General features: G+C 37.6%; 1 protein-coding gene across 3 annotated transcripts in view; it reads right to left on the bottom strand.

The window, feature by feature from the left end:
• Window positions 1–7,425: 7,425 nt before the first annotated feature.
• The window catches only part of LOC586645 (transmembrane protein 180), a 19,403-nt gene continuing 14,308 nt past the window's right edge, over window positions 7,426–12,520 (bottom strand). For 2 of the 3 annotated variants that reach the window (XM_030983902.1, XM_786418.4), the window contains exons 2-5: window positions 11,243–12,163; window positions 10,240–10,394; window positions 8,458–8,541; window positions 7,426–7,869 (exon numbers count right to left, since the gene is read on the bottom strand). In XM_030983902.1, coding sequence (XP_030839762.1) covers window positions 7,590–7,869; window positions 8,458–8,541; window positions 10,240–10,394; window positions 11,243–12,148 — 1,425 coding nt within the window. In that variant the 5' untranslated portion in view covers window positions 12,149–12,163 and the 3' untranslated portion in view covers window positions 7,426–7,589. Of the gene's footprint in view, window positions 7,870–8,457; window positions 8,542–10,239; window positions 10,395–11,242; window positions 12,164–12,330; window positions 12,338–12,520 lie in introns of all 3 variants that reach the window. The other variant, XM_011669230.2, reaches the window with a different exon arrangement.

Raw genomic sequence — 12,520 nt, 5'->3', positions numbered from 1 at the left:
CTCTACAATATGTCACAGCTAGCATAGATATCCTAAAATCCAAACATTACATATTCAAATTATCTTTCTTTATATTTACATGACGTATCTACATTTGATTGCGTTTACAATAATGGACATATTATTTGTAATAATTTATTAGAAACATATTAAGGCCCAACTACAAGAAAAGCTCCTTAATTTCATTATACAGTGTGAGTCAAAAGAAAAAAACTTGACACTTTTTGTTTGTTTACAGAGTGAGTTTGAAATATGAATGTATTTGATACGTATATGAGGAGTATCTATTCAATGTTTCTTTTGATACTCTGTTCATGGGTTGATATTTCATGGTTACAGGCCTGCACAAGGGTCAAATAATGTAACTGCGTCATAACCCACTTGCACTAATTCCAAACAAGTTTTCCTCCAAATAGGAATCTATCGACTGACCAAGTTAGGGTAAAATGATAACGAAAGCATTGCTATTTCATACCAAGATGGGTTCAGCTTGTACTAGAGGTCATTTTAGAATCAGCTTGTACTAGAGGTCATTTTAGAATCAGCTTGTACTAGAAGTCATTTTAGAATCAGATTTCCCCACTGAACTGAGTCTGTATCCACCCTGATGATTTATGGTCTGAACTTTTTCCAAGAGGTTCTTCCTTACACATAGCATTAAGTATCTGGCATCTATGATCTTGCAAGACCCCTAGGCTTCCTCAAAAATGTTTCTGTTCCAGTTGATCAGCACATGTCGTATCTGGCATCATGCACTACATGGTCATCCTTAATAAAAAAGAATCAATGTAATTTAACCAAAACTTGATTTGAAAAACAGCTTTGATTGATAGACACTCTTTCTTCCTATCCCTACCCACCTTCTCAGTTGGCACAAGTGGGTTCTGACCAAGTTTCCTAAATTGGCCTCTGAAATATCCCAGTTATTATATTTTGTTTAAATCATACACGATTGAATATTATTCAGAGAATTACATATTTCTATCCTTTTTGTTTTAAACTGATAGGGAAGACCATCATTATGATAACAATTCATGACATTAGTGGTAGATAATCGTGTTACAAGCTGCCTTATTGAGGAATATCTTCCAAAGAACATATGGTAATATGAACAGCTAATCTAACACATAAAGAGCCAGTTCCAATGTGAAACAACTACCTGTATCCATGAAAAAATACATAAGTAAATTTGCCTTTTTCCTTGCTGGATATCCTTCCAAGGAAGTTGCGAGTTGGATAGAAAGAAAGATCAAATGTGCACAACTTATGATGTACCCATTGACCTGTGTACTAGATAGGACATACTGGTGGAATGTAACATTGTCATTGGGTATTCTCCAGTCAGGCAATGCATTCATACCAATATATTTGTCATCCTCTATGCATAGCTAACAGTGACAAGATGTAGTTTAGCTTTTTAACAAGGTAAATTGTTCAGATTTGGAATGCATGAATGGATTATGCAAGTAATATAATCTGAAAAGAAGTTATTTTCTCGGATTTTGAAAGAATGTTTGGTTGTCCCAAGGACTATCAAAATTCAATATGTATAAATTTCTTCCTATTGTGTACCAGATTATATGTACACTGCTGCAAATTTAAGAAATAAAAAACAAATTGTCATGGTCTTATATCTTTGATAAAAATTAAGTCTAAATCTGAATATATAATTGCAGCCAAGCATGACAAGTTAAGCCTCCATTAAAAATATATATATTTGAGTTTTAGTGGTCTTCATGATGTTTTTGTCATTTCACATTCCTGTACATGATTGTAAATAGCCAGTTGGCTTTTATGTTATCCTTGAGTACCCAATAACAAAAGTTAAAAAATTTAAAAAGTAATATGATGTGATCTGTATGGCATGGTGGAGTCACAAGATGGCTGTCAATTGCTTCATTGGCAAAGGCCGACCATTGCCAAAGGCCGACTCCTGCCATTGCCAAAGGCCGACTCCTGCCATTGCCAAAGGCCGACTCCTGCTATATTCTGCTATATTCCGTCTATTTATACTGTTGCATTGTTTCGCAAAGTGAAATATCGCCGTGGAAACGCCAAATTAACTTGGATGCAGATGTGCTACTGTTATTTTGTGTTTTCTTGTGCAATTTGTGATGTTGTGAACCCGGTGCATATAGACAGTTTGATGCCGGACTAGAGTCTTGGTCCCACCTGTGACATTTAATGATGGGGTGAGCTTATATATGCATGTAAATTGTGATCACTGTATTTTCTTAAAAGACTTTTATCGAGAGACTTATATGTACTAGTATATCAACACTGTAGGGTGCAATGACACAATTAAAGTCGAATACCCACTCTGGCAATCCAGGAGCTGAGAGTTTTCGTTACAAACTTCCGAAATATATGACTACTGCTGGTCTACGTATAGCCATACAACATCTTCACATTTCATACGAATGCTATGGAAAACACGGTGGAGAAAACCGTATAGACTATGTTACAGATTTATTGTGTCATATTTTACCTCATCTTGACAAGTTTATCTGTGAGCATTTTGTTACCATATATGAATACCTGGTACCAAGTGACACACAGGCCCAAGATGGCGCGGGTAACCCCCAATTTTCCCGCCAAGGCGTCCCAAACAAATCTACTCAAACAGGAGAAGGGAGGATTGAAGATAATCAGAATGAAAACAATTGCAAGACCTGTGGTACAATCACAACTACTTTGGAATCTGTTCAAAACCAACTCCAGGTTTTGAATGAAACCGTCAATGGCATCATCTCGTCGACAAAAGGCTCTAAATCAGCTCATCAGACGACAACAGATGAAGCTCAAATCGATTCCGACGCAAGCACGGAGAAAGATCAGCATTGTAATGAACCTAATAGCCTTACAATAGATGATCAATTACGAGACTACAAAGCAAAACATCAGCTCCTGAGAGCATCAATGGTCACGCAGAATGCCCATTCAACCGATGTTTTGATTGTTGGTGATTCCATGGTAAAGGACATCAACCCTTCGAGGCTATCAAGAAGACCCGTTAAGTGCAAAACATTCAGAGGCGCTCGTATTGGAGATGTTTGTGACATTGTTTGTGAGCAAGCTATTCAGCAAAATGCTAAAGAAGTAATCCTTCATCTAGGTTCTAACGATGTCACTTCACACGAAGCAGATGAAATTGTTGCAAAACTTGAGTCCCTGGCAGAACAAATTGTCAAACTGACACCAGCCAAGAAAATAAGTGTCTCGACAATAATCCATCGTCGCGGAGAATCAGCAAGCGATTTCGAGAAAGTGCACAGTGTAAATGAAATGTTGAAACTTCTAGCCAATCGCCGCAGCTGGGGAGTCGTGGACAATGAAAACATCACTCCTGACACACATCTCGCCGCTGATGGCGTACACTTAAACGGCTACGGAGTACGTGTATTGGCACAGAATATCATCGCATATCTTCGAGGATCCCGCCCTGCGTTTCATCGTGACCAGTTTCCTTCAGCTACTGTTTATGTTTCTGATCCGGCTAGTTTGGATAACGAATATCCTTGGCTCCAATCTCAATATCCTGATGCTCCGTCTTTTCAGATGACAAGCAAAGCGAAATTCCGCAAGAAAGCGTCCGACCGTGTTTTCCCACGAGACTGGCTAGATTGTCTACAAACAGCCCGGAGACTCCTCAACAGTCACATAGATTAGACAATAGTCATGAAGACATTGATGACTTCAATCGATCAAGTGATTCAGTTCGAAATAGTGACAATGCAGACAGTAATAGCAATCAAGAAGCCTATCTTGAACTTGCTGATGATGGAAGTATACCAGTTATTTCAAAACGAGGATTACGTATGTGTCATTTGAATGTTAATTCCTTACCAAATAAACTTGAAGACCTAAGGTATTTGTTAAGAAATTCTCCCTTCGACATCATTGGCCTTACTGAGACTCATTGTGATAACACGGTTAGTGACAACGAACTGCATATTGATGGTTATGATTTACTAAGGAAAGATAGAAGTAGGCATGGTGGGGGCGTGATGATTTATTTGAAGAACACCCTCCACTTTCAACATGTGAAAGATCTTGGGTTAAACTTAGAAACTATTTGGATAAAAACCAAGGTACGGAACGTGAAATCATTTTTAATTTGTGTTATGTACCGTCCGCCGAACTCTTCAGTTGATTATTTTGATTTAATGTCTGCTATGATGAGTAATGCTCTAGATTTTGATTGTGAACTGATTATATTGGGGGACCTCAACTGTGACCTACTTTCTGACAATGTCGATTCATCGACACGATCTCTTATGACTGTAATGCAGGGATCACTTTTGTCACAGTTGATTGAGATTCCTACTCGTGTGACCCAGCATTCTAATACACTTATTGACCATATTTATACAACATGTCCAGACGATCACAGTATTTCAGGTGTCATAAAAACTCACATTAGTGATCATTTTTTGATATTCACATGTTTACATTCTAGAAGTGCTGGGAATGTTCATAACGATATCAAATTCAGAAACTTAAAAGAATTTAAGCAGGAAAATTTTGTCAACGATCTCTTTAACTTAATGTTAAGAGAAAATTTAGCTTGTGTTAGCAACGTTGACACAGCTTGGAAATTGTGGTACAATCAAGTAATGGCAGTTATTAATAAACATATGCCATATAAACGCAAAAGAATGAGGAAAAAACCCTCTCCTTGGATCACAGGTGAAATTATTACATTGATAAATAAAAGAAAGTATCTCCATAACAAGGCTTTAAAGTTTAACTCCTCAGGATTATGGAAAGAATATCGTAGAATACGTAACATGGTAACAAGTTTAACTAAAAAATCTAAACAAAAGTATATACAGGGTTTATTGCAAGATAAGTCTGGTGACCCCGGTGCATTATGGTCTATTCTAAAGCAACTGTCCTCTAGCACTGGTCAGCTTTCCATAAAATTGAATATTAATGATGTTGAAATTTATCAGCCTGAAATTGTTGCCGAAAAACTGAACGACTACTTTATTGATAGTGTTTCAGAACTCCTGGGAAAAACAGATTGGAGAGCTAGTGAAACCACAAGTCCAGATGTAATTGTCAGTTGTCCATTGCCACAGGAGAATTGTGAGGACTTTGATCATGTTGATCGTCAAATTTTTGATATTCCTTCAATCACCTACGATTTTGTTGTAAAAGAAATTCATAGCCATTCTGTAAAAAAAGCGACAGGGCCTGATGACATCTCTGTTAAAATGTTGAAAATGATGAAATATGCCACAAATGTAATAGATGGTCTTATTTATATTTTCAACCTTTCTTTGTCAAAAGGGCATTTTCCATAAGCATGGTGCTTGGCCAAAATTCGCCCTATTTTTAAGGGCGGTGATCGATTATGTATAGAAAATTATCGACCAATATCCTTATTGTCAATTGTTTCAAAAATTTTGGAGAAATGGGTACAAAAGCATTTACAGACATACTTATTAAATAGCGATTTCTTCAGTGAAAGTCAATTTGGCTTTAGACCAAAGCATTCATGTGAAAGTGCTCTATTGTGTATGGTTGATGACTGGGCAACTGAAGTTGATAGGAGTAAATTTTGTGGGGTAGCGTTTATTGATATGCGTAAAGCCTTTGATTCTGTTAACTACGATGTATTGCTGAACAAACTTTCTATGATAGGATGCTCTGAGAATGCATTGGCATGGTTTAAATCCTACTTTTGCTTTAGGGATCAATTGACAGAAATAGGGGGTAAATTATCCAATACAAGGTCAACTATCTCTGGGGTACCACAAGGCTCTGTTTTAGGGCCCCTGTTGTTTACAATATATATTAACGATTTGGTTTCCAGTATAAAGTCAGGAAAAGTTGTCATGTTTGCTGACGATGCAACTCTGTATGTTAGTGGTAGTAATCTTGAATCGGTTGAAAGTCAACTAAATTCTGCAATGAATGAAGTCTACAAGTGGACATCTAAAAATAGATTGGTACTAAATGATAAAAAAACGAAAGTGATGCTTCTTGGTTCTCGACAACGATTGAATACCTTGCAGGATAAAAAAATATCTGTTATAATTAATGGTACCTTACTAGAATGTGTATCTGAATATAAGTGTCTGGGGGTGTCGATTGATGATACTCTGACATTCAAATCTCATGTTACTTCTATTGCAAAAGTCATGAAACAAAAACTTGGCCTAATTAGAAGAAACAAGTATATATTTAATGTTGATCAACTCAAAAGATTATATTGGGGATTTGTTCTCCCCCATGCATTATATTGTTCAACCGTCTGGTCATCTTCATCCGAATCTAACTACAAAATATTAAACACGCTACACAAGCGCGCAGCATATATTGTAAGTGGATATACTTGGGAAACCTCATCGGAAACAGTTTTTCGAATACTAGCCTGGCCTACTCTAAAAGAACTGTTTAACAAGTCAATATCATGCATGGTGTATAAATGTGTAAGTGGGGTAGCACCATCCCAGTTAAGTAGTAAATTTGTTCTAAATGACAATGTCTCTACACGTGTAACACGAAGCACCAACAGGCTGTTATTACGTATCCCTCAATGCAAAACTCAATTTTATCGGAGGACATTTGTACCAGTTAGTGTAAATGAATGGAACTGTTTGTCCGATGAATGCCGATCTGCCCAGTCCTTAGCCATTTTCAAAAAATGTATCAAACCTTGCAATAAATAGTTTTTTTTTAATGAAGGTGGAGGAGGGGGTTGCAGTGAGGTCAAATTCATGTTATGCTTGATTTTAATGTAATTTTTAGTTTGTAAACAGGTGGTAAACAGGTGTGTGTGTGTTAGCTTTCGTTACTCCTGTCATTTATATATATATAATATTGTTCGTTGTCATTTTTATGTTGTTTTTTAAACAGAGCCCTGTTGTAAACCAGCCTATTTTAATGTTTTTAACAATGTTTTGTAATGATTTTTAGCTGAACATGTTACTCTGTATAAAGATGCGAAATAAATAAATAAATAAATAAAAATTATTCAACACCATCACCTATTTCAACATATCAATGGACAGCTACATGTTTAATTCTGCCATTGACATCACTATTTATACTGAATTGGTGACCATCACAGAACTGTCTAGCAAGAATAACCCAAACTTTGGAGACACTGTTTTCCTAAGCTACCAAGTAGAGTCTAGAGGTTACATTGTTCTATGGTTTACATACTTTACAGAAAATGTCTTTTTGGCATGACATTAATTTCAGTGTAGAAAATGGATACTTCGTCTGCACACTTCCACAGTGGATATCAGTGCTGTAGAAGAAGCCATTCATTGTACATTATCAATATAGTGTAGGGGAGCATGCAGACCTACAAAGCACACAGGTGTACATGTACATGTCACAATCATGGCACAATTTCTACATGAAATTTAATGTATACTTTTTAAAATACCATATACCAGCAAAAATGCCTGCATGTTATCAAATTATGTGCATGGCAAATCTTAAAGAGCTTACCAATTTGAATACCGGTTTTCATAAATAAATTCTGTTATACTTTTATCATTACCTTAGATATACAACATTAAAAGGGTAAATCTTCTTATAATGATTCAGTTATATCCCTATAAATCCAACTAAGTTTCTACATGCTTGGCTACTGTGATATGACTACTACGTATGGAATAATTCCTCCATACCATGAGCTGCAGTGATCCGACAATGATTGGTATAAAACAAGCCAGTATGAACATGGTTCCCTTGAGTTGAGTTGTATCATGGAGTGAGAGTTTCTCATCCTGTAGTTCTTTGTAACCATACTTATTGAGAATGCTCACCACCATCATAGGGGCCAGAGAGGAAGCTGGTTTGGTGAACAGGGCATTGTAGCCAAACACACTGGAAGACAATGGACTCCTGGTTACATGAAAATGAGCAAAGCAATCAAGATATTACATCAATTCAAAATGCATATGTTGATTCAGAATGTTTTACTCTTTAGATGCAATATTTTCAATTTTCAACTGTTAGTGGTCTACTTTCTGTTTTTTTTTTTTTTTTTTTTTTATTGAAATATATTTATTCAGGATAACAAGAATCAGATATACATTGTAGATACAAAATCTGTTTTACATCATGGTCCTGAAAATGATGAACTATTAAAAAAATGGTGTGGATACACAACTTCACTGAAAGAAAGCAAGACTATTAATCATACACAATCAATGAAGGTAAACATTGATTGATTTAAGAGAGCTACAGTTTTCAATTTAAACTATATCGTGATTTATAATGTCTCAATGATAAAATATCTTGTACACAATGCACAACTTTTTAGCAGATTTAGAACGAAACACGATTCTTAAAGCTTGATTGATTTTGTAAGCCCCTCCCCCTATTTTAAAATTCACTTCTTAATACTTTTATCTCATTGATATTCAACGCCACATTTTTCACTTTCTATTCTTCTTTTTCTTAATAAATCTAGTATTTCATGGTACTTACGCTCTCTGGCTTTTGAGTTGATCCTCATCAATGATATCCGAGAGACACAGATTGAAGAAAGAGAATATAGCCTCCGGAAGGCTCCTGTCATAGTGTAAATAGAGAGAGAGACATAGTGTTGTGATTCTAAGTTTGAACGTGGAACTATATCTGTTCATTATCCTAACCCCAACACTACATCTACCCCAGGGAAAAAAATACTTTAACAATTTCGGGGGGCTACTTTCAAGCTTGTTTGCATGAAAATCAGTTTAGTTCAGTTCAGTTCAGTTCAGTAAAATAACACTCCTTGTTTTGTTTTGCATTGAACTCTATGTAATTTTGGGGGGCTTTTTAATAACTTTCAGGGGTTCTTTTTGGCATTCCGGGGCTGTATTTTTTCCCTGATCTACACACAAACCCCATCTTAACCCCACCTCTAGCCCTATATCCTTGACAAAACAAAGCTTATAGCAAATTGTGTCACCAGAGCATGTGTCAAATCACATGTTGCAGGATTCTTGACAGTGTATAACACCATTGGTGGTAATACCAAACATCAGGGACTTCATGAAGATATTACCATGGGTATCCAACATAGGAATACTCCCCAGGGAGCGAAGCATGTGCACTGTCATGTGCGGATCTGCAATTGAATCTGATCGATGACTGGGGTAATAATAATTACAATGTAAAGTGCTAAGAAAGGTGGTATTAAAGGGAATGTGTCATGACGAGACTATGTGTCTTTCCTGTGGCCCTACTCGATATAATACGACTACTGACGACGCGACCGCAGCATTCACATGCGTGTAACATAATTATGCGAAACCGAAGCATGAGGAGAAACGCTAGAGCGCGCTGACCTAGTTGATCAAGTCCATTCGTTTACGTGCAGTTGTCCAACAGAAGACGTACATGTAGATGGGTTAACCAGTATTTGCCATGATAAACTCCCTTTATGCTCTAGATACAAATGTGACTATTATTATTATTCTCATTTAATGGGAACAGCTGGACATGGGTATTATAAGCATCTAAACAAGCCACCCTTGGGATGCTGCAGGACATATTTCGCTAAATTTACAGCAAAGGTCAGCAAACTCCTTATTGGTAGCATTCTACAAATTGTAGTGAAGATTCAAAGCCGTTCATAATTATCAAATACAGTTGGAGAGAAAGAAGTACAGTTCTGTAGTTACTGAGGCTGAGAGTAGATATATGCCCAACTCCAAAAAAAAGTTCACATCCCACTGAAATACTAATAGCTACTTGCGCCCTCTAAATAGCAAAAAATGCCTAATTGGTGACCATTGGTTCCCCCATGATCCCCTTTTTGTTATGTTACTTATTTGATGAGATAACCACCTGTCAGTGACCATGCAGCGAGGTATATTCCCACCTGGCCAAACTAGTGCAGTGGGGCTTTAAATGCTTAATGACAATATTTGTTATTTCAATTTTTACATTTAATAATAATAATAATAATCTTTTAAAGTCCACTCCAAATTTTATTAAGTTAAACCGAAAATGGAAATTCTTTTTGCCCAATGGATCGTGAGCCCGGCAGACGGCAGCCACCGAGCAGCGCCAGATCGACGTTGCTCTATCCCTTATTGTTGAACGGCAAACAAGGTAGCAGCAACTCCCGTCTTTAAACGTCTTTTGGTATGACGCGGCCGCGGCCAAGGTTCGAACCCACGACCTCCCGGTTGTGAGGCGGACGCTCTACTGACTGAGCCAATACACCAGTAATTTTTTCTTTTTCTTTTCTTTAAAAAAAAAAAAAAATTATCATATTACCTGTCCATAACGAAGAAGAGAACCATGATATGGGTATGCTGGGCTCCAATCAGGAACATGAGGAATGCTGAACAGATTTTGAAGTAAAAGGACCAGATTATGATCCGGTAGGAACCATACCGACTGACGAAGATGCTCAGGAATAGCACCAGCAACTGAAGAGACAAAAGGCAATTTTTTTTCTTCATATTTACTCATTTTTGGTGGCCTATTTTAGTCTCAATACATTCAACAAACTTAACGTTCATTATAATTGTGTGTAGATGCACATGATGTGGCAGGTTACTATACATGTACCTATATAATCAGGTGTCGAAACACTTCACGTTAATGTATACAGTAAACTACACTGAACGTCTTGGACTTTCTTCAAAATTTGAAGTCAAATAATGTAGAAATTATTTTTTTGTAACATCCATAACACTGTATTTACACGAAATGAATAACAACATTACGGTAATTGAACACCCCCCCCCCCCCCCTTCCCACCATATTGAAAGATTTCTCACATCTTTTAAACTGTGTTATGCTCATGCTGGAATTCCGGTCCCACCATGGTTAATTACCAATCCCTGGAAATAAGGTTGGATAATGATCACCCTGTAACAGCGTTGTAATTGTCTTGCTTTATCAGTTAAACCCCTACTCTGCCACAAAGAACATTTTTCGTTAAGAACTTTCAGTAATGTACATTTATGGTAAATAATTCTTTGATTCATTATCAAAATTGACTTTAAAACAATTTCCATAAAAGACTTCCACAGTGCACATGGATGAACCTGTTTTGTTTCAGGAAGAAATAACTCGCTATTTTTAAGCCAAACTTTTAGTACAACAGCTACATTCTTGGGCTGAATTTGATGCTCACAGCAATGCATAGAGGGATAAAGATTATCAGGATGATTTCATAGTTAGGTACATGTAGTTGTCCTAGAGGGCAATTTATCATGGTGGATAGGGGGTAGTCCAAAGGGGTTAGTTGTGCAAGGGTAATTGCCCTTACCTGAGGAAAGATAAAGGTTGTACCAAACATAGCTTTCCTGAAGAACTGAGAGAGGTCAGCCTCTGGAATGAGTTGGGTAACAAAGATGGCAAGAAAATTGGCTCCAAAATCCATGTGAAATATCTGGCAGAAGTTGATGAATACAAATATCAAGAAGTTCCTATTGCAGATGATCTGTTTAGCTTGTTTGAATGATAGGGAAAGAGAGCCATCTTGCTTGGAGTGACCCAACGACTTATTCTCCATACTCAGTTTTCCTGAACCCTCTAAAGCAGTTGGCTGAAGTTCAAACCGTGTCCGCACGTTGCGCCCTGTGTAGTACATTGCAGCCCAACTAAGAAAGGCTACAAACACACACCAAAGCTGGAAGGCATGGAAGTTGTTCAAGTCGTTGGACACAAATTGGCTCAAGAGAACTGACGTTGATCCAACAATGGAAGCAACTTGGCTATATCTTGTCAGTCTTACACGGTCCTCATGGCGAGAGGATATCTCAGCATACAGAGCACAGTGAGATAAAAGCACAAAGGTGAATAACGCATCATAACAGCAAAGAGAAACTATGAGATGGACACCAATCATCCATTCACTGGCTTCATAGGTCTTCCAAGGAAACCATGGCAGGAGAAAGCAGATGACAAAGAGTGGTGCTCCATACAAGATGGCATGACGACGTGAGCGAAACGCCTTGATGTTGGAGTTATCTTGCCAGTATGCAAACAATGGATCATTGACAGCATTCCAGATCATGTAGATCACCTGTGCCATGTGAAACCAGGTCTCAGAGATGTGGTAGTAATCAGTGAAGAGTCGTACATAGTAGAACCGGAAGATGGAGTTCATCAACACAGCTGCCAAAGAGGTCATAGAGTAGGCAAATGCATTCCTATCCACAAACTGCCTCATCTTGAATGATCCAGTCTATAGATTTTTTTTTAAGAAAATAAAAGAAAAATTGGACATTCATTACTAAGTACAGAATATTGTCAACAATATTTACAGATAATTGGAAGGCTGCCCACATAGTAAACAGCAGCAGCAAACTGAAGGTCTCTGCCATTCTGGGCTCAAGACATCTGGTAGTAGAGTAGGGGCTGCCCAAGGGGGCGGGGGGGGGGGGGGGGGGGGTAAACCGTCGAAACACCCCCTAGATCCGCCCCTGTAGGCTGTAGAGGCACACAGATAATGAGGGACACTCTCTTCTCGGTCATTTTGAAATTGGGAGAGAGTCATGCTACCCATGGCCACTTTCTGTTTTTGTCTCTGTTAAAGGCCGGC

The sequence above is a fragment of the Strongylocentrotus purpuratus genome, unplaced genomic scaffold (genome assembly GCF_000002235.5).
Source record: "Strongylocentrotus purpuratus isolate Spur 01 unplaced genomic scaffold, Spur_5.0 spur5_scaffold_14, whole genome shotgun sequence".
Classification (NCBI taxonomy): domain Eukaryota; kingdom Metazoa; phylum Echinodermata; class Echinoidea; order Camarodonta; family Strongylocentrotidae; genus Strongylocentrotus; species Strongylocentrotus purpuratus.
This window is presented reverse-complemented; position numbering and strand designations above follow the sequence as displayed.